General features: G+C 40.4%; 1 protein-coding gene across 1 annotated transcript in view; it reads right to left on the bottom strand.

Annotated features, from left to right (window-relative positions):
- LOC126259241 (dynein regulatory complex subunit 7) overlaps positions 1–23,266 on the bottom strand; it is a 742,488-nt gene that overhangs the window by 159,451 nt on the left and 559,771 nt on the right. The window contains exons 6-7 of the mRNA XM_049955864.1: positions 17,477–17,734; positions 7,530–7,750 (exon numbers count right to left, since the gene is read on the bottom strand). Coding sequence (XP_049811821.1) covers positions 7,530–7,750; positions 17,477–17,734 — 479 coding nt within the window. The remainder of the gene's footprint in view (positions 1–7,529; positions 7,751–17,476; positions 17,735–23,266) is intronic.

The following is a 23,266-nucleotide window of genomic DNA, read 5'->3' as shown; positions in this document are numbered from 1 at the left end:
TCTGCCATCGTGAATCGTTTATCACAAGATATATTATACACTGGTAGAAATATAACAACTGATAATTATTTCACCTTGATTCCATTGGCTGAGGTATTGATGAGCAAATGAACAACTTGAGTTGGAACTCTCAGGAAGAACAAAAACGAAATCCCTCCTTTGTTTCTAGATACTAAAATAAGACCAACACCCAGCAGTATGATGAGGACAAGGTTCTGGTTTTCTATACACCAAAACAAGCAAAGATAAAAGCTGTGCTTGTGATAAGTACACTCTATGACAATGATCAGATTGATCCAATAACTGGGGAACATGCAAAACCAGAAATAATCACGTATTATAATTGGACAAAAGGAGGTGTCGATGTGGTGGATTGACTGAAAGAATATTCCGTGACTTGAGTAGCACGTAGGTGGCCACTGAGAATATTTTTTTCAATTTTAAATATTACTGGCATAAACAGTCAAATAATATACAAAGAGAAAACAAATGTGATTATTACTAGGCAGCAGTACTTGAAAACACTGGCACTAGAGCTAACATGACCACAAATTTTGCCTAGGAGTACAACGCAAAACTTATCCTCTACAGGAAGTTATAAAATGATTTACCAATGAAACTGAAGCTTCAGATGCTGAAAAACTCAGTGGTATATATCAAGTCGGAAGACGAAAAAAGGTTTGTATCCACTGTCAAAACTTTTTATGTAATTAACATGCTGTAATATTATGTGATAAGTTCAGTGCTCAGATGTATGATGAAGATTAAGTCACAAAGGTTAAATAATATGAAATATTTGTTTTCTTTGTGTTTTTTTTTTCAATTTTTTTATAAATGCCTCAGAAGACTGGCAATTGTAATTGTCCTAAGATTATTACCAACAATATAGATAAACTCATTGTTGTGTACTGGAAATAAATGCACTACATACTATGAGTGTTTTATTGTAAAAATAACAAAAAAGCTTACTAATTTACTCACTTCAGGTATATTTCAGACTGCTTGTTGAGTGTGAGTAAAATGCTTGACACGCAAACAATCATGTAACTTTTAGACGTGAGTTCTCACAGGTTGATAGTGTGGCTTCAGCTGACAAATGCTGCAGTCATATGTGTATGAGTTGTGTCTGCATGTGTGTGCGTGTGTGTGTGTGTGTGTGTGTGTGTGTGTGTCATCTATTTTCGACAAAGACCTCATTAGCCAAAACCTTATATTGTGACAGTCTTTTTGTTGTGCCTATGTGTGGCTATACAGTGAGTAGCAACCTTTGTATAATATTGCTATCTTAATGTTAATTTGATTTATTACCTATTCTCATGGGTTCTGTACATATGCTCGTGTGTGTGTGTGTGTGTGTGTGTGTGGGGGGGGGGGGGGGGGAGGGGGGGGGGAGGCTTATGTATGAACCAAGTCAGGTAGCATTTGGTACTGGACATCATGAAAATAGTCCAGGCTACTATTAGCTTGCCATCAGACAGTTTTCGATGAAGGTCTTTGAAAGATTTGGAAAAGACATATTTTTTACATTGTGTATTTGAAAAAGTGTATGAAGTAATTATGGAAGCATGTGTGTTCAAATTTGGAGAGACAAATAAACATCACTTTGGAACTGAAATAGTTAATTCTTCAGACAAAGTTAATGGTTAACACCTGAGGCCTTTTTGTATAGAATACTATGCAGCAGGGCAGAGACCTAGATCTGAAGCCATCTTGAAAAGATAAGTATAATTTCTCAATGCAGCCCACATTTAACCTAGGAAATCATAACAAAAACACGAGAGACATTATGTACAAATGTTATTGTGAAGACGTAATTCAACATATTCATTGTGGAACGTTAAAGGACGGGTTCATGACAGTTGTAAGTCAGCCAGGAAAGCACTATTAATTGGTGGTATTAAAGGAGGGGGCACTACATTCTCTCACTGAAGAGTAATGCTGAATTTTGTTGAATCTTTCAGAATTAATTAGGTACAACAGAGATCCACTGCCAGCACTAGAAGGGGGGATGGGGTAGGGGGGTGAGCATACCATGCCATTGCCCAATATGGCAAATTTTTGGGGATCAGCAAAATCTTAAATTTTAATATTGTTCCAAAAGGATGAATTAAACAAGACAGTGAAACTTTTTTTACACAACTGAAAAAGTGTGAGGGTAAGTTGTAAATGCAAATCATTCATAAATTTTAGTGTCTTACCTGAAATTTTGTATAGAATTGAAAAACGAATGGCAAATGAAGCACCGGATTTTGTCACCTTAGGTGCATCTTTCAAAATATCAAAGCCTACTAGTGGCAGTACTGCCAACTGAATTTCTACCACGTGCCAACACAACACTTTAAGTGTACCTATGTCAGCTCTATTGGTTGAAATATGACACGTCAAGCATATTACTTGGTCGACTTTCTCGCTTCACTGACACAAGCTGCAACCCTTCACCATTAGAGCACTCCGAACTGTAACACATGACATGGTGGCACGTAGCATAACTATGTCAGTGCACGAAAAACAACATGCTGCAATCGAGCTTCTAATCTCAGAAAACTTTGTCCACATGTAGAGGAACTTCTCCTTGAGTGTGATAATCTCAGACAACACATGAGAGCTGCTACATCTACAACAATTCAGTGCCTTGCATTCATTGTCCTTGATAATCCTCCATACAGTCCCAACATGGTCCCATCCAATTTTCATCTGTTTCCACAATTTAAAGAACACTTTCAAGGACTTCACTTTGATAGTGATGAAGCAGTAAAAGTGAAAGTGAGGTTTTGACTCCACCAATGAAGTCGAATATTCTACAACAAACTGGGAGAAGTGTGTTTGTCACTAGGGTGATTATGTTGAGAAATAAATACATTAACATGAAGAATAAAGATGTATAGAACACTAATAAAGTTAATTTTATTTAAAAAGCTTTAAGTATTTTCACATAAAAATAGAGAGGCATTACTTTTTAACACTCCCTCATAATAAAGAAATGAAGATAAATGTCAGCATATGATGGCTTAACAGCTCCTACACAGCAACCTTAAACACCTATGGTAGTATCACCGAGAAAAACATTTTGTAATAAATAAATAACGAGTAAGTAAAATATGCAATGTATATGCTGGACTTCTGTTTAACTGACTCATGCCCCATACCTGATCTGGTTTTAAAGACATATTCACTGCAGAAAGACATATGAGTAACAATATTAGAGAAGGAAAGTTGCTACTCACCATGTAGCGGAGATGCTGAGTCGCGATAGGCATAACAAAAAGATTCACACAATTATAGCTTTCGCCTATTAAGGCTTTTGTCAGCAATAGACATACATACACACACGCACACACACACTCATGTAAACGCAACTTGCACACACGTCTGCAGTCTCAGGCAACTGAAACCAAAGACTTATGAGTAAGTGTGATATGTGAAAATAACATGTCATGGATGAATGTCTTTTTTCTGAAAAAGGTTGACTGTATTTGAAAATACATGCAGTGGGGGCAGGGAAGGAAGGATGGAGGTGCTTGACATTTTCACAAGGGGCAGCCAAATCCCTGGAACCGGCCCTGCAGAAATCTGCTAAAAGTATGTCACTTATTCTGAGCTGAGTAGTTGTATGAGAATAGACAAAGTCTGGTACATTTTTATGGTCTACCTTTTGTATGATAATTTATAAATGAGCTCATTTCATTTGAACTCTTCTCATCTTCACTCTTATGGTAAACACATATCGTGCTTGTGTCAGTCTTTGTAACGAGTATGCAAAACACATTGGCAGAAGTGAACAAGAAGAAAGTTTAAGTGATGTGCAGCACCATAAGTGCTGCTATCTAAGCTTTATTTTCAGTCAGTCATGGGTCATGACTGATGCCTCTTTACTTTTAAAAGGGCATAATTCATTCACTGATTTCACTATAAAAATAACTTTGTTTTTCAGAATCCTGTAGAAGGTACACTAACTGATGAACTCGTTCCCTTCTATTGTGAGTGTATGCAGTTATATGGGGGTAATCCCTAAAGGAAGGTCTCCTATTTTTTTATAAGACCTGTTTATTTCTACAATGGTTTACATCAGTTTACAGCTTGAACATTTAGCTATTTTTCGACATAATCACCATTTCTGTCAATGCATTTTATAGACACTGTGGCAGTTTTTGTATGCCCATGTCATACCAGCTCACCGCCATGCTGTTCAGAAAGTTATGAACCTCTTCTTTCACCTCATTGTCGGAGCTGAATCGCCTTCCAGCCAAATGTTCTTCTAACCTAGGGAACAGGTGATAGTCACTGGGTGCCAAGTCAGGACTATAGGGTGGGTGGGTGATTATGTTCCACTGAAACTGTTGCAGGAGAGCAACAGTTTGCCAGACGATGAGTGGGCAAGCGTTGTCATGGAGAATGTGTACGCCCTTGCTCAACATTCCTCTTCTCTGGTTCTGAATTGCCTGTTTGAGATTTTTCAGAGTCTCACAGTACCTGTCAGTGTTAATTGTGGTCCCAGCAATTCAGCTCCAACAACGAGGTGAAAGAAGAGGTTCATAACTTTCTGAACAGCATGGCGGCGAACTGGTTGGCATGGGCATACAAAAACTGCCACAGCATCTACAAAAATGCATCAACAGAAATTGTGATTATGTCAAGAAATAGCTAAATGTTCAAGCTGTCAACTTATGTTGTAGAAAGAAACAGGTCTATGTACTTATAAAAAAAATAGGAGACCTTACTCTTGGGATTACCCTCGTACATATAGTATCTGAAACAAGATCGAACTCAAAATCATCAAATTGCAGATTTACGTCCTTTTAAAAATATACAGTTCATCTATTCGAATAACTAACTATATGAAGTAGTCTGACATGCTGTGAGAATGAATTAGGAAGAAATGACTTACCTCAGTCAAACTTGCTTTTATTTTTCAATGTAGTCCCCCTGTACACTTGGTCAAGTGATGTTCCAACACCTTGATCCTATCTCAAAAATTAGATTCCTCCAGTACTTCAAAATACCTGTCAACTTCCGTTGTCATTTCTTTGTTTGAAGAGAATCTCCATCCACCAAAGAAAATTCTGAGATTGGGGAAGATATGGAAGTCTGATGGAGCCAAATCAGGCGAATAAGGTGGGTGTGGCAAAAACTCATATCTTAGTTCATGTATTTTTGCCATGGCAATGACATTTGTGTGTGGACACTCACTGTCTTGATGAAGAATGATTTTCTTTCTTGCCAAATCCTCCATGACCATTTTATACACTTTTCCAGTAATTACCTGGGCAGTGGCACATCTATGCTGACCACTAAGTGTATCATCATCTAAGCTGTTCTGACCAAATTTAAACGTATTTAACACTTGTCAACAGTTGAGTATGAAGGAGAAAAGTCCCCCAGTGTGTTCTGAAAATCAGCATGAATTTCCTTTGCTTTCATTTCTTTCTATACAAAGTATTCAATCACTGCTCAATTCTCGATTCCCCACCCCAGCTTCGTAAATCACTAGAAGGGAACAACAGAGAGACATCTTTACCCAGAGCACTGACACATCTAAGCAACCCAGTCCCCAAGTCCATTTAAAGAAAAAGATGATTAACTGCCACAATTTGGATTTAACTACATTTCTGTCAAAAGAAACAGACATAGAAATAATTTCAGACACAGGCTGCAGATTAACAATGCCCAAAGTTGTTTGTTGATTAAGTCAACAGTAAAAAGTCATACTCACCTTCATTACATTGATGTCATCATAATCGTTGTTGCTCATTATCATTTAATAAAATGTGGTATAATATTGGTGAGAGAGGTCAGGATTTGTCACGTTTCAAAACAAAATCAAACTCTTCCTGGAATCAATGATTTGGCAAAATCCATTCATCAAAGAATTAGGTCAATAATGAGTAAACTTGAATTATTCTTGAAAGAAATACTTCTTGAAGTACCACGTTTATGCATTTCATACATTTGACCAAACATACCTTGACTACTGACACTTTTTGTACAATAACACGACTCGACAAATGCATTTCACACAGGCGCAATGGACACACAAGTTGCAATCTTGCCTCCCTACAACCATCACCATTAACACTCGAAACAGACTTCCTTACAATTCAGCTACCAAATTATGATTACTTCTCCACATACAAATGTTGAGAGAATAACATAAAGCAAAGACGAAAATGTCACACTTCAACATATCACAGACTTCCATTAACATCAATGTAGTTCAACTGAAATGACGTTTATGTAGGAACTATTATTTAACTCATGAGCACATTTTGTAAAATATAACTTGCTAGTTAATTTTTAAATATAGTTTTCAGCAACAAATTTTTTTAATAATTTGTGTTTGATGAGAATAAGTTCAGTTGCTGATATATGGCATAGAAAGCAAGACAAATCACATGAGACAATTTTTTCATAACAGGTGAAAATATGTAGGAAAGGACTTCCAAAATATACAGGAAATAATATAAAACAATAAACAAAATTTCAAATACAGATCCAAATATCAAAATGAATCTGCAAACTCAGAAAAAGAAAGTATGTTTTGTAAATGCTAAGAAATATTGCAATGCTCAAATAACTTACAGGATTTCTGCAGGGTGACGTCATCGACCACCGCCGATATTTCGACGGAAGCACACCCTGCCATTCTCAAGGCACAAATGCGGTGGTGGTTGACAACATCACCCAGCAGAAAACCCATACGTTATTTGAACATTCAATTCGCTGGGAAGAGCTAAGGTCTCACAATATTGCAATGATAAGTACTGTATCAAGATGTTCATTACAACAGCTGTATCGTAATCTACCATCACACAGGTGTTACCAATGTACAGGTTGCCGCGCAGGATTAGCTGAGCGGTCTAAGGTGCTGCAGTCATAGACTGTGCGGCTGGTCCCAGCAGAGGTTCAAGTCCTCCCTCGGGCATGGGTGTGTGTGTTTGTCCTTAGGATAATTTAGGTTAAGTAGTGTGCGAGCTTAGGGACTGATGACCTTAACAGTTAAGTCCCATAAGATTTCACACACATTTGAACATTTGAAAGTACAGGTTCATTTCACATGGCACATGTTTATTCATAAAGAACCACTTATTATTACATGGGAACCTCGTTACACTAGTGCTAACATCTGGTGGTGATTCCGCAAACTTTTCAACAGCCCTTGTACATTGATCTATATTTTAATGTTTGCTTGTACATCCTCATGGCAACTTATCTCTTACCCAGATCACTACGATATCATACTTTCCCTATGCAGACTACTATTTGCAGCATACTCCATCTCACCATTCCAGTCTACCATTTTATATGATGCACTTCAAAACTCATTTGATTACAGCAACGAAGCAAGCAAAACAAATCCTTCAATCATTATCTTAGATGTTAAAAATTTATGTCTTCTACATTCCCCACCAAAATTCAATGACTGATATCAGTAGTGGTGTACTATTTATATACTCCAGTGTTCAATCATAGTTTTTCTCTTACAAAAAGGGAAGTTAATTATTATCCAAATAAAGGACAAATTCAGTATTTACCTTAACAACTCTTCTTCCATCTCCTGCTTCATCAGAATATGAGAGTTTAGGTTCAAAAATTGTGCTTCGAAAATAAAGTAAGTCATTGCGGTTCTTGAAGTGCTCTTTTAAATATTCTGGATGCATTTCTAACTTCTCTAGATCATCAAAACGTGCTTCATTATAAAATTTTATGACATGTATGTCTTCAACTGTCATGCTCATTGTATAATAGAAGTGTTCTGCAAAAAAAAAAATGATCTATATAATTTTTTTATCTGACAGTATATTTAATAGTATTATATCAGACTGGTCACTCATATTAAACAGCTAGAAATACTTACGCTTCTAATTAAATAACATTTATGAACAGTTGTATTGTTTTAGGATCTTTGATTTTTTAAAGTCTTCTGGTGGAATGTTGATCAAGGCAACAGAAACACTCTTGTAATGTCACTGTAGAGTACCCTACATGCAGCGTGTTTCAAAACTGTTCCATCTTTTAATTCTATTTGACTCAAAGCCAGAACATGAAAAAAGAATATAGTATTCCCCCTCCCCATCAGATGATTTATTCCTCTTTAGAAGATAAAAAATGTTGCAGTGATACTTGGTGAATCCATTATATCCAAACCACTGCTTTTTAAATGTGAAATTTTGATAAGCTTTTAAGACACGACACATATTTCTCATATTACATGGAATAAAATGTTTATCCTTTGTTGTCTTTTTCGAAGGATGTGAATTAATTTTTACATATATGTTTGCAACTGAACACACATACTGTGCAATGTTTGCTGTCATTTGTACTTGGTTACATGTGACTCTTTCTTCTTCTGGTAGACATGATTACTTGGTCCTTATCTTCAAAACCTTGTATGCTGCCACCAATACTTCTCCCTACCAGATGAAGTTTATTTTTTGTGGTAGATTTAGAGATATATAAGAACTGTTTTGTGGTAGCAGGTAGGAACTCCATCACAATCCCAGTGAAGGACAGTCCTATTTCAGGGATTTAGTGACCCTGCCTAAGTGAACTCTTGATTTGTCCTACCTCTTTATCCAGGATGAATCATAACTGTACCACTGACCCTAATTACTTTTACTTAGTCCTTTATATTTTCCTTTAACTGACAGGGGAAGATATAAGGAAACCACCCCAGTGCTTTGTTCCCAAGAAAACTCATTATGGATTTACCTGCTGTTAAACAGTCCAGAGGTATAAACAGTCCCCCAGTCAGACCTCCGGGTGTGACAACCACAAGCAAAACCTTGTACGTCCAAAGGAATATACACAATATAGTAACTTGGAATTTACAAGGATTATGCCAAATTGGAAAATTACAGATTGTGGAAAGGGAATACCATCAAACTAAAATCAGGATACTAGGATTAGTAGAGACTCACTCAAAAGGTGCTGGGTATTTTAAAACAGCTAATGGAAATACAGTATATTTTTCTGGTAAATCAGATAACTCCATCAATCGTGTTGCCTTGTTAGTATGCAAGGGATGGAATGCCACACTGATTGAATACAAGCCTGTGTTACTGAACAATACTAGTTAGATTTAACAGTAGACCTTGCAAGCTAAATTTAATACAGGCATATGCACCAACTTCAACAGCTGATGATGACGAAAAGACAGAAGAATTTTATGAGTCTGTTTCCAACTGCCTAGAGTCAGTACCCAAAAAGGAAGTTACCATAGTGGAAGGAGATTTTAATGTAAAGGTACGGAAGTGGGACTTATCAAATGAAGAACTTGGATGTCATGGTTTAGGCAAAAGAAATGATCGTGGAGACCAGCTTTTTCAGTTCTGTTAGGAAAATAAGTTTGTTACAAGCGACATCTACTTCCAACACCATCCATGAAGACTTTTCACCTGAACGTCACCAGTTAGAACATACTGTAATCACACTGACTATTCTTTGATTGACTTAAGACAGAGAGATTCAGTTATATATATATATATATATATATATATATATATATATATATATATATATATATATATACACACACACTCCTGGAAATGGAAAAAAGAACACATTGACACCGGTGTGTCAGACCCACCATACTTGCTCCGGACACTGCGAGAGGGCTGTACAAGCAATGATCACACGCACGGCACAGCGGACACACCAGGAACCGCGGTGTTGGCCGTCGAATGGCGCTAGCTGCGCAGCATTTGTGCACCGCCGCCGTCAGTGTCAGCCAGTTTGCCGTGGCATACGGAGCTCCATCGCAGTCTTTAACACTGGTAGCATGCCGCGACAGCGTGGACGTGAACCGTATGTGCAGTTGACGGACTTTGAGCAAGGGCGTATAGTGGGCATGCGGGAGGCCGGGTGGACGTACCGCCGAATTGCTCAACACGTGGGGCATGAGGTCTCCACAGTACATCGATGTTGTCGCCAGTGGTCGGCGGAAGGTGCACGTGCCCGTCGACCTGGGACCGGACCGCAGCGACGCACGGATGCACGCCAAGACCGTAGGATCCTACGCAGTGCCGTAGGGGACCGCACCGCCACTTCCCAGCAAATTAGGGACACTGTTGCTCCTGGGGTATCGGCGAGGACCATTCGCAACCGTCTCCATGAAGCTGGGCTACGGTCCCGCACACCGTTAGGCCGTCTTCCGCTCACACCCCAACATCGTGCAGCCCGCCTCCAGTGGTGTCGCGACAGGCCTGAATGGAGGGACGAATGGAGACGTGTCGTCTTCAGCGATGAGAGTCGCTTCTGCCTTGGTGCCAATGATGGTCGTATGCGTGTTTGGCGCCGTGCAGGTGAGCGCCACAATCAGGACTGCATACGACCGAGGCACACAGGGCCAACACCCGGCATCATGGTGTGGGGAGCGATCTCCTACACTGGCCGTACACCACTGGTGATCGTCGAGGGGACACTGAATAGTGCACGGTACATCCAAACCGTCATCGAACCCATCGTTCTACCATTCTTAGACCGGCAAGGGAACTTGCTGTTCCAACAGGACAATGCACGTCCGCATGTATCCCGTGCCACCCAACGTGCTCTAGAAGGTGTAAGTCAACTACCCTGGCCAGCAAGATCTCCGGATCTGTCCCCCATTGAGCATGTTTGGGACTGGATGAAGCGTCGTCTCACGCGGTCTGCACGTCCAGCACGAACGCTGGTCCAACTGAGGCGCCAGGTGGAAATGGCATGGCAAGCCGTTCCACAGGACTACATCCAGCATCTCTACGATCGTCTCCATGGGAGAATAGCAGCCTGCATTGCTGCGAAAGGTGGATATACACTGTACTAGTGCCGACATTGTGCATGCTCTGTTGCCTGTGTCTATGTGCCTGTGGTTCTGCCAGTGTGATCATGTGATGTATCTGACCCCAGGAATGTGTCAATAAAGTTTCCCCTTCCTGGGACAATGAATTCACGGTGTTCTTATTTCAATTTCCAGGAGTATATATATATATATATTAAAAAAAACAAAGATGAGGTGACTTACCAAATGAAAGTGCTGGCAGGTCGACAGACACACAAACAGACACAAACATACACACAGAATTCAAGCTTTCGCAACAAACTGTTGCCTCATCAGGAAAGAGGGAAGGAGAGGGAAAGACAGAAGGATGTGGGTTTTAAGGGAGAGGGTAAGGAGTCATTCCAATCCCGGGAGTGGAAAGACCTACCTTAGGGGGAAAAAAGGACGGGTATACACTCGCACACACACACATATCCATCCACACATATACAGACACAAGCAGACATATGTCCCACGTGGAATGTTTATAGACTATTCCTGGTGCTGACTGTGGTTCTGACGACCAGCTTCTACGTCTTGAGCTGGGAGCTAAACTCAAAATGCAAAGGGACACCTCCAAAAGCAAGAAGATTAGAGCAAAACGATGATACAAATCATTGAAGACAGAAAAGAACTCAAGATGGAAGGATTACAGGGAACTCAGCAGTACCACAAGTAAAATTAAATTCCATGTGGCTAGGGCCTCCCAGCAGGTAGACCGTTCGCTTGGTGCAAGTCTTTCGAGTTGATGCCACTTCAGCAATGTGCATCTCAATGGGGATGAAATGATGATGATAAGGACAACACAACACCCAGTCCCTGAGTGGAGAAAATCTCCGACCCAGCCAGGAATTGAACCCGCGCCGTTAGGTATGACATTCCATCACACTGACCATTCAGCTACGAGGGGCAGACAGTACCACAAGTTATTGGCATTAATACAGAGAAGATGCTGAGGAGACAAAAATAATTACATTAGTGAAACATGTGAGAGAATTGAGAAATTCTGGGACTGCAATGAGACTAGAAGCATGTTTAATGAAATAAAGAAACTAACAAGAGTATGAGTGGTAGAAGATGAACATGGCACACCTCTAACCAACATAGAAGTAGCTACTGGTCAGTGGAGAACATACCGTAACAAGTTGTACATATATAAAAATGTAAAACTTTGTTGTGCAAACATTACAGAAGAGAAGAACCTAATATCTTAAAAAAGAAGTCTGTAAGGCTATAGCTAAATTGAAAAATAATAAATCACCTGGACCAGACCTCATTACTGCTTAAATGATCAAAGCATCTGGCGATTTTGGTTTGGAAATCATGCATTAAATATGTAACAGCATATGGAATAAAGAAACATGGATAGAGAACCTGATGATTCAGTAGTGATTCTATTTCATAAGAAAGAAAATGCGTAGCATTGTGAGAAATACAGAAGCATTTCATTAATTTCACACACCAGCAAGATTTTTCAAAATGTTATGCATGAATGCATGAAAGCCAAGTTAGATAAAGAAATACCACCAGAGCAAGCTGGATTTGTGCATAATAAAGGAACATGACAACATATTATCAAAGTCAGACAGCTAACTGAAAAATGCAGAGAGTTCAGTGTTCCATTAGTTCTTTGTTTCTCGGACTGTAGCAAGACTTTTGACTGCGTTGAACAGGAAAACAGTGGAGTGCACTAGCAGAAATGGGCATTCCTGGTCATCTTATTAGCCTTATCAGAAATCTCAACTCCCAGTGTAAGGCAATTTGGACCATGTAAAGGAGTTAGCCAGGGGTGCATTCTATCACTGGTTCTATTTAATGTCTGTGGTCTTCATCACTGGACTGGTGGGATCTGAATTGGAGGATGAAGAATCAGTAATTTATGATTTGCTGATGACGCCACACTGTGCACAGTATCACAAGTGGAAGTGAAGGAACTAATGGGTAGACCTAAGAGAGAAAATGAGAAACTTGAATTGTCAATTAATAAGAAAAAGACCAAGATTATGATAATTGACAGAGATGAGCCACTACCAACCTCTGATGTATTATCAGAATATGAATAAGCTGATCACTTTGTCTACCTGGGTTCAGTGGCTCAGAATCAGGATGGCTCTACACAGGAAATATGACACAGAATTTTTCTGAGTAGGAATGCTGCATCGAAGCTGACAGTGATTTGGAAAGACCAACCCTAACCAGATATACTAAATTGAGAGTACTGAAACCCTTAGTGTTTCAAGAAACGTGGACAACAACTGAAAGGGCCAAAAAGGAATTGATGCTTTTGAGATGTGGACATATAGGAAGTTTAGGGAATATCATGGATGGACAAACAGACCAACAAAGCTATCCTTCAAGAAATCAGGGTGGAGAAGAGGTTGTCCAGTATTTGTTTCCAGCAAATCCTGCAGTTCTCTGGTCACATAGTTTGACAACAAGAGGATAACTTGGACAAGATGATCATCCAAGGCAAGTCAAAGTGAAAAGATGGCAGGGAAGACCAACCAAGACAATGGGTACACTAGATAAAGGAGAAGCTACTCTGAGATGCAGAAGACTGGGAAACATGGAGACAGACTCTTAAGAGGATTGAGTGATGGGTTGCCAACTTTCAAGTATTAAAGACAGAGTGTTGGTGATGATAATGACAAATAACTGGTCATCCCCTGGACAGTGTGACTGATTGTGAAGACTTTAGTCAAGTTCTTCAGGACTTCTGGTGCATCAGCTCAGTTTGTGAAGGACCCATGAATTCAGAATGGAAATATTTACCAAATGATAAAAACACAATTAATTATCATCTTCTCATTCTTTGGCTAAGGCTGTAATTATCACATAACTCATCATAAACATTTACTCCAATGTTTGTATGGTTGAAAACTTAACAAATTCTTGCAGTTTTTGAGGGCCTGTGTTCTCACTAGTCTTCTCTTCATTATCAATCATGGAGATGAGTTTGGAAGATCATGATTTGGCTTGACATATGACACCATTGCTATGCTACGTACTACATAAAACTGTACAACCTTGGAACACAGCTCTTTGCTCATTTGGCAAAAATTCTGGAGAAATGTCAGATTCATTCTTTCATCATGTGTTAACTACTGTTTTTAATTTAATGACCTCACATGTTAAATCCCATAGTGCTCAGAGCCATTTGAACCTTGTCTGACACCCTGACTCACAGGTATCATATGTGAAATCCTTGAACCTGTTTTAATCATTATTTTTGGGTTTGTATACAAATATTTCAGAACCTTTATGATGTGTTTAGGATAATCTCATTTTTCTAGTATCCTCCACAGTATTTGCCTCTTTACATAATTGAAGGCCTCTGTGTAATCTATAAAGGCTATACACATTTCTGGATTTATGCCTTTTCTCTATTAGCTGTTTTGTAATAAACAAACTACCTGTCTATGACTTTCTCTTTCTAAAACCATCTTGTTGTTCTTAAAGGAAAGTTTCACTTATAGTCTGTAGTCTCTTGCCAATCATTCTAGCATACATCTTATAAATTGTGCGTAGTTATTGCATTTTCCTTTCTTAAAAAGAGGGCTGTCAATTGCACTGCTTCATGCACTTGGTGTATGTCCATTCTTTAAGTATATACACATAAAATAATGGAAAGGCAACCACTCATCTACAGCAGACTGATTTGTGACACACACAACAGAAAATAGTGTTCACTAGTTTTTAAGCTCTGGCTCTTTTTCTAGTAGAAAGTACCCACATTCACACATACAACCACACAAACACCTAAACACACACTACTACAGCCATGGAGATACTAATTATTGATTATTGAGAGCAGTTGCCTGGGCTGACAGATGTGGGGAGACTGTAGAAAAGGACATGTGAGACAAGGAAGGAGTAGCAAGGTAGTGTGAGGCAGGTGTGGGAAAGAAAGATGTGTCATTGGCTGCACAATGAGATGAAACGAGTTATGAGGGGGCAGAGCTTATAAGAAATATTGAAACAGAGGGAGTTGGAGAGGGGAAGGGGGAAAGGGAGGGGGTGGAAATGGAGATGGAGTGGGAGACAGGGAGGGGAAAGAGAAGGGAGAGGAGTGGGAGGAAGGAGAGAGAGGAGAGAAAGAGATAGTATGTACATATGGGGTGGTGGGGAGGGGGGGAGGAGAATAGTACACAATGTAAGTGGTGCAGGAGTGGTGTGGGCAAATACAGAAGACAAAAAGGAGACAATAAGGTGGGGCAGTGGGTAACAGGTTTGGGAGGTATAAATCAGGGAACTGTGAGACTACAGGATATACTGGCGAGGCAATTCCCATCCACAAAGTTCAGAGAGTATGTAAATGGTACATGGAGTGAAGCAGGTGTTAAAGTCATTTGTGTTGTGATGTGCAGCATGTTTGGAAAAAGTTGGCCACATTTTGGCAGTCACCATTCATGCTACTACACAGTTATTTATCTATTATGCACACACGGAATGCTACACAGCGTTTATAGCACGGTATTACAGAATAGTTTATATTTAACAAGATTGCTTATTATGTTGCCTTCTTTTATAGGGTAGAAAATGCCTGTAATTAGACTGTGGTAGGAGACGGTGGGTGGATGTATGGGACAGATCTTGCACCTGAGTTGTCCACAAGTAAATGAGATGCTGTGTGCAGGATGGAGATCAGGATTAAAATATGGATGATAAAAGATATTCTGTAGGTTGAGTAGGCAGCAAACGCTACATTGTGTGATGTGAGTAGGATTTTGGGAAGGACATCTCTAATGGTGGGGCATTACGAGAGGTAGTCAAAGCCCTGGTGAAGGATGCAGTTGGGAATTTCAAGGCCAGGGTGATACTGGGTGATAAGAGGAGTGCAGGTAGGTGGCTGGCTAACAGGTCTGCTATTGCCAGAGGAGGAGTTGGGGAGATCTGTTTATACACTACTGGCCACTAAAATTGCTACATCACGAAGATGACGTGCTACAGACACGAAATTTAACCAACAGGAAGAAGATGCTGTGATATGCAAATGATTAGCTTTTCAGAGCATTCACACAACGCTGGTGCCGGTGGCGACACCTACAACGGGCTGACATGAGGAAAGTTTCCAACCGATTTCTCATACACAAACAGCCGTTGACCGGCACTGCCTAGTCAAACGTTGTTGTGATGTGTCGTTTAAGGAAGAGAAATGCGTACCATCACGTTTCCGACTTCGATAAAGGTCGGATTTTAGCCTATCGCAATTGTGGTTTATCGTATCATGACATTGCTGCTCGCGTTGGTTGAAATCCAATGACTGCTGGCAGAATATGCAATTGGTGGGTTTGGGAAGGTAACACAGAATGCCGTGCTGGATCCCAACGGCCTCGTATCACTAGCAGTCGAGATTACAGGCATCTTATCTGCATGGCTGTAATGGATTGTGCAGCCATGTCTTGATCCCTGAGTCAACAGATGGGGACGTTTGCAAGACAACAACCATCTGCATGAACAGTTCGATGATGTTTGCAGTAGCATGGACTATCAGCTCGGAGACCATGGCTGCAGTTATCCTTGACGCTGCATCACAGACAGGATCGCCTGTGATTGTGTACTCAATGACGAACCTGGGTGCACAAATGGCAAAACATCATTTTTTCGGATGAATCCAGGTTCTGTTTACAGCATCATGATGGTTGCATCTGTGTTTGACGACATCGCAGTGAACGCACATTGGAAGCGTGTATTCGTCATCGCCATACTGGCGTATCAACCAGTATGATGGTATGGGGTGCCATTGGTTACACATCTCGGTCACCTCTTGTTCGCATTGACGGCACTTTGAACAGTGGATGTTACATTTCAGATGTGTTATGACCTGTGGCTCTACCCTTCATTCGATCCCTGCGAAACCCTACATTTCAGCAGGATAATGCACAACCGCATGTTGCAGGTCCTATAGGGGCCTTTTTGGATACAGAAAATGTTCGACTGCTGCCCTGGCCAGCACATTCTCCAGATCTCTCAACAATTGAAAACATCTGGTCAATGGTGGCCGAGCAACTGGCTCGTCACAATATGCCAGTCACTACTCTTGATGAACTGTGGTATCGTGTTGAAGCTACCTGTACCCTTCATCCAAGCTCTGTTTGACTCCCAGGCGTATCAAGGCCATTATTATGGCCAGAGGTGGTTGTTCTGGGTACTGATTTCTCAGGATCTAGGCACCCAAATTGCGTGAAAATGTAATCATATGTCAGTTCTAGTATAATATATTTTTCCAATGAATACCCGTTTATCATCTGCATTTCTTCTTGGTGTAGCAATTTTAATGGCCAGTAGTGTATATGAGCTGGATAAAATATTGTATTTCAGTAAAGACTCTGGTAAGGTTATCATTATATTTCAGCAGCTCCTGCTTCCCAATGCAGGTGCGGCATCTGTCAGTGGTGAGGCTGTAAAGAAGAGACTTTTTGACAAGAAAAGAGTAACAGTTGTTGAAATTAAGGTACCATGGAGGTCAAAGCTAATCGAAGACAGATTTCATAAAAGTTATCTAGTACAGTGAAGAATTCTTCCTCAAAGCATCACACTTCTTTCAAAAAATGCACCAAATCTCAAACTCAAGGTCATTTCTGTTAAGTTAAATAGTAAATAGTCTTCTATTTTTCTACATATTTTCATTTAATTAAAAACATATCTACTAATTATGACCTCATTCAAAAACAAAGACAATACCTTTCAATGAATCCTTTCGCCCTCTGCTGAATTGTTCCACTGCAGATTCCGTTTTCAAGTTATGCTTCCTTTCACAGAGCAGATCTTTGCGGTTTTTGTAATACTCATACACTACTTCAGCATCTTCCCATTCATAGTCACTATATGTGGTGATTCTGGTAACCAAACCATCAGCCTGCACATATGGTGCAAAATGTTCTTCTCTTGCCTTCTTATAAAACGTGCACTTTTGCCCCTTTGGATATCGGTTCAGGAAAACTAGGAAATAAACAAATAACTTACGTCAATTGAATCAGTTAGATTGTAAAATAGTTGAAACTCAATACTATTGTTTAACCGTCTGTGTTTTATACAATATGTACTCCACAGGAGGTTCTAATAAAAAAGTCTTATCAAAAGGTAGAAAAATCACAAATACTTTCTAATTATGCTACTGCATCTTCAGCACTGTACAAGTGACACTGGTTGTCATTTGGTACCAGTTTCGCATTTGTCAACAAACACTGCTGGTCATTAAAGTTGCAACAATGGAAGACAGCAAATAATGAAATTATATTGGGGGGGGGGGGGGGGTGAGAAATTTAGTTCACAGAGTTGCCACCTCTGGCAGTAACAACATCTCTAACCCAGTTGGGCATTGAGTTAAATTGAGCTTGAATGACAGATACAAGTATGTCATTCCATTCTCTTTGAACTACATGCCAATTTTCATCGATTGTAGTGGCTAGGAAGTGGTCATCTCTCAGCAACACATAACCAGATTTTTTAAGCGGCTGAGATACGACAAGAACGTGATCTCAAGCGCAACAGATGAAACTCTGTATTGAGGTACAACAGAACAGCATAGGCAATATCAATTCTTTGATTATTTTGTCAAGAGATTGTGTCACAGAGACTCAGTAGGGCTCATCTACCAGCCTCAACACATCAGAATGCCCTGCTTTCCACATTACCAGAGGTTCAGTCACTGGTAGCCAGCACCATCAAGCAACGTGCTGGCATTGTGCACTCTCCTCACAGCCTTCACACATGTGATGCTGTACAAAGAAGAGGGACTTGTCTGAAAAGGCGATACAGTACAACTTATGTGTCCTGAGTTGGTGCTTGGTGGGCACCACTGTCGGTATGCCTCTCTCTCCTGTCATGTCGATGGAGGAGTGATGATTGTCACTGTGCTAGCAGTCAATGGTACTCCCAACATCATCACAAGATCTCTTTGTGTACTTGTCTTCCTGTAAACAAGCCCATTTCATAGCTCAAGGTACATGACATGGCTGCAAGTTTGAGAGAATAATATATCTATCCACTCAAGTCCACTGAGATCCTGCACGGTATAGAGTATGGTCCTTCTGAATCCATCAATTCCATATTTGCATGATAGTCAAGAGATCTTGACCAACAAGAGCAGGAACATCACAGAATGGTGAATCCCAGATTCAAGAGGGTCATGATCTTGTCATTTTAAAATTCTGATGTGTTCTGGTAAACATTTCTCTTCTTACAGAAGGCATAATGTGATTCTCTCTCAGACAACCAACATTTGGATATGTTTTCTGAATAGAATGATGCTGCATAATCTTTCCTTATATTCAGAATGTAGGTGACATAAATCCTACCTACTTTGTGCAGTTGAAGTTAAATCCTAACCTTTGGCATGTCCAAGCATGTAGTACATTTCATACCAGTTTAACATCTTTTGCAGTACCTCACAGTGTTACAATTTCAGTGGGCAGCACAGAGTGCATATTAATGATTTTAGAAGCTCTGTATGCTGATTGTGTATGTACATTAACATCAGAAATGTTATTCTGATTGCTACAGCACATACAAATGAGATTGTAGTAAATATTGTGCATACATTTATTAACTAATTTGCTAAGTGTTGGACAAATTTGCTTTTAATGTAAAAGAAAAAATATATAAAAGTTGAGGGAATATGGAATAGTTGTAGGTAAACAACTAGAATTCACTCAGATACAGATTTATTCACACTTAGCTTCTACACAGATACAAGTCCGGAGGCTAACTGCCATTAGCGTCCAACATCCTGCCCAAAGCCCTCTCCTCAAAGATAGCACACTTATGCACAGAACAAATATCGATATTTATGGCGCTCTATGCCACATAGCCCCCCGCACAGTATGGAGTATGTCCCTGTGAATGGGGGGGGGGGGGGGGGGTGAGAAGTTAGGAAGGTAATGCACAGTTCTTCTGCGTCAGGCGGAAGCGGTCGACTGGTAGGAGACCGGAGGGTGAAACCCGGTACATCGACAGTGAAGTCAGCAAGCGACGCCGGCGGCTGAAGACGACGTCCCGTCCTGGAGTGGAGGTGTAGCACTTCATCAGCCGGCAGGCGGAGAATCACCTTGCCAGAAGGCCTAACAAAGGCATGCAAATTGCCACACGCAGCACTTCCCTACTAGGGGGGGTGCTTTGACCAGATCGTAAATTAAATCGATGCGGTCGTGAAGATGGTTTATGAGGCAGGTGAAGCATACGTCATCGTCCAAAGCACAGACATTGAATGTTTGCTCAACCAGGTTAAACCAGAACTCCGGGTGAGTGGGTTTGAAGTCTGGTAATTTCGGCAGATTCGGCACTGCAGTCACTGCGTAGGTGCGCCTATTACTTCGGACAGAAATAGAGCATGCAGAAGATTGCGAGTCCAAATTATTGGCGTCCCGTAATGCGGGAATCGCGAAATTCACTTGATGCCGGGGGGGCGGCTGAGAAGCGACGGATGCTCGAACGGTGTGAGGATCGTAGTCAAAATGTGCATTCTCATTGACGTGGTAGCTCGGAGAGAAGCCACAAGTGCTTAAGTATGCCGGTGAATGTCCGTTATGCACACAGTATTCACACGACCGTGAGTGGTGGGGCTGGTTGTAGATGTCGGAGTAATTACTGTCCAGCACAGAATTGTTGACTTGATTAGAAGCAACACAAGGATCCCACACACGTCCACTAGGATGCACACTCGGTGTGATATTTGCTGTTTGGTTAGCATTGAACACCTGTTGACTAGCCGGCGCGGAAGGATACACGCGTGGCGGGAACTGATTCGAGTTTGAATTTACTACTGGATTTTCCAAAGTAGCTAAACCTCACTCGATGCCACGAACTGTATTGAATTGTGTGTTCGACACAGGAGTAGGAATGTTCCTACCAACACTCTGTGGAGAACACGTGGGAAGGTCCAGGCTAACAAAGCCAGAGTCCACGACCGTTGGCGGTTGGAAGAAACTGGCGGCACTCGATGAATTCCACTGCATGTTCTGGCTGAAGGATTCTGAAGATACGGGGTCTCTAGTGAGGGAATATGGAATAGTTGTAGGTAAACAACTAGAATTCACTCAGATACAGATTTATTCACACTTAGCTTCTACACAGATACAAGTCCGGAGGCTAACTGCTGTTAGCGTCCAACATCCTGCCCAAAGCCCTCTCCTCAAAGATAGCACACTTACGCACAGAACAAATATCGATATTTATGGTGCTCTACGCCACAAAGTTATATGCTGCATTGCTGTCAGTGAATGTCTGTCAAAATTGAAACTTTAGAGGAAAACAATCCATCTAAATGGATAGAATTTTGGTTGGTGTGTGGGCTGAAACTGCTGTCAACTGTAGTATGGAGCAATGGTGAATTGCATAATATATATGCTACATACTAAGGACATAGATGATAAAATGCTTATTGTCATTCCTTATGTAGTTAAAGGATTAATTGTGGCCACAGATCAATAGGACACTGAAAGCTTACTAAAATAGTTGAAAGATAATTTCAAAATAAAACTGGAACCAATGTCAAACAGCTTGTGTTTGGGAAATGAATATTTTAATCATGTGTAACGAAACTAATTTAGAAAGCATATGCAATGAACTTATTGGAAAATTTCAGTTTTTATTAATGCAAACCTGCTTTGACATCTGTGGTAAAGTAACCACAGACTTTGAAAATGAAAAGTTGCAAGCACTAAGAAAAGTAATCTCCCTTATTGATAAAAAATTAAGCAGTTATGTATATGATTATTAGAACAATACCTACCTTTCACATCTGTGCAGATTTCTCACATATCACTTCATTTTAGATCAGCATCATATGCTAAATGTCTGAAACTACTATTAAATTGTCTGTCAGTTCATTAATGTACAACATCTACAGCAAGGGCCCCGATAAACCTCCCAAGGAATTCCTGAACATATTTGTACTTTTGTCAATGACTCCAAAATAACATGGAGCATGCACACTCGTGAAATGGTCATATGGGAAAATCCCCACTTCATCACTGCCTCGAAGATGCTGTGTCCCATTGCTCATATGCCAACTATAACACCATGTTCAAACTCACTTAAACCTTGATAATCTGTCATTGTAGCAACAGTAACCAATCTAATAATTGCACCAGACACTTGTTGGCTTATATAGGTGCTGCCGACCACAGTGCCATATTCTGCCTGCTAACATATTTCTGTATTTGAATATGCATCCCTTTACCAGTTTCTTTTCCACTTCAGTGTAAGTAGCAATGTTCACTTTCATATAACTGTTAACTGGAAGAAGAAGGTTAGTGGATTTGTAGTGACATGTCAGCAACAGAGATTGATAGTTGAGGAATTGATGTGAGTGCATGGAGTTGAGAGGTGGTCTGCAAGACTTTGTATTTTAGATTATTCTTAGATTTTATAGTGATTGGTGTTCGTTACTGATCTCTTGTATAAAAGTTAAAGTAAAGTATCTTGCATCATTACCGTTTACCAGCACTCCTTCACACCTATTGGAGACATAGTTACTCCAGGTTGTACATCTGGACATCACTGGACCAGTGCCTTACTCCATTGGGTACAAGTACTTGTTGGTGATAATAGACCACTCTACCTTTTGGCCAGAAGCTACACCAATTATCGATATTTCAACAGAGACTGTGGCTAAGGATTTTGTTTGCTGATTGTAGCCTTCAATTTGATTGCTAACTTTCTACAGAACTCAAAAAACTGCATGGAATCTCACATCCCAAGACTATGAGCTACCACCCCTTGAGTAATGGAATGGTGGAACAGCTACATAGAACACTGAAAGGAGCACTCAAGTGCCACAACAGTACCTGGAGTGATGCATTTTCTGTCACATTACTCAGCTAGAGAACAGCTATTAATTGAATTGAATTGAATTGAATTAAAACAAACATCAGTCTGGCCCTGAGCCAACTAGTTGATGTGCAGCAAATACATGTTCCAGCAGAGCTCACAGAAAGCCAGGAAGTTACAACTCCCCCTGGCACACATACTACAAGTGTTCACACAGACACTGTAGCACACAAGGCAGTGACTCATTCTGACAACACCATTCTGTCATGGCATCAAGCAAACATTTTTCCTTAAGGACCTCCAAAACTGATCACACAAGAGCTTATGCGTCAATGCGATCAAGCCACCATTATTTCCCTGTACTTGGGGCCATATTCAATTATTACAATGTGGCTTTTACACCACTGTAATACTGTAAGATGGCAAGGCCACAACAGTGTCTGTTGAGGGAGTGAAGTCTGCTTACATCATAGAAAAAGTCTTCAGGGACAACAAAGGCAGCTTTTCGAAGGTAAACCCCATCAGGCAAACAGTCCTCAGAGGAGAATACCACCACAACTTCACCAAATCAATCTATCAATGATACAGTTCCACTAGCTACTCTTGCAAGATGCAACTCTCAGACATTCAAAGCTCAATCTGCATCAGGTTTTATCACTCAAGCAGGATAGAAGATACACCCAAAATTCTCATCTGTTCCTG

This window comes from Schistocerca nitens, chromosome 5 (assembly GCF_023898315.1).
Source record: "Schistocerca nitens isolate TAMUIC-IGC-003100 chromosome 5, iqSchNite1.1, whole genome shotgun sequence".
Classification (NCBI taxonomy): Eukaryota; Metazoa; Arthropoda; class Insecta; order Orthoptera; family Acrididae; genus Schistocerca; species Schistocerca nitens.
Note: the sequence above shows the minus strand (reverse complement) of the source record. Positions and strands in the feature narration are given on the sequence as shown.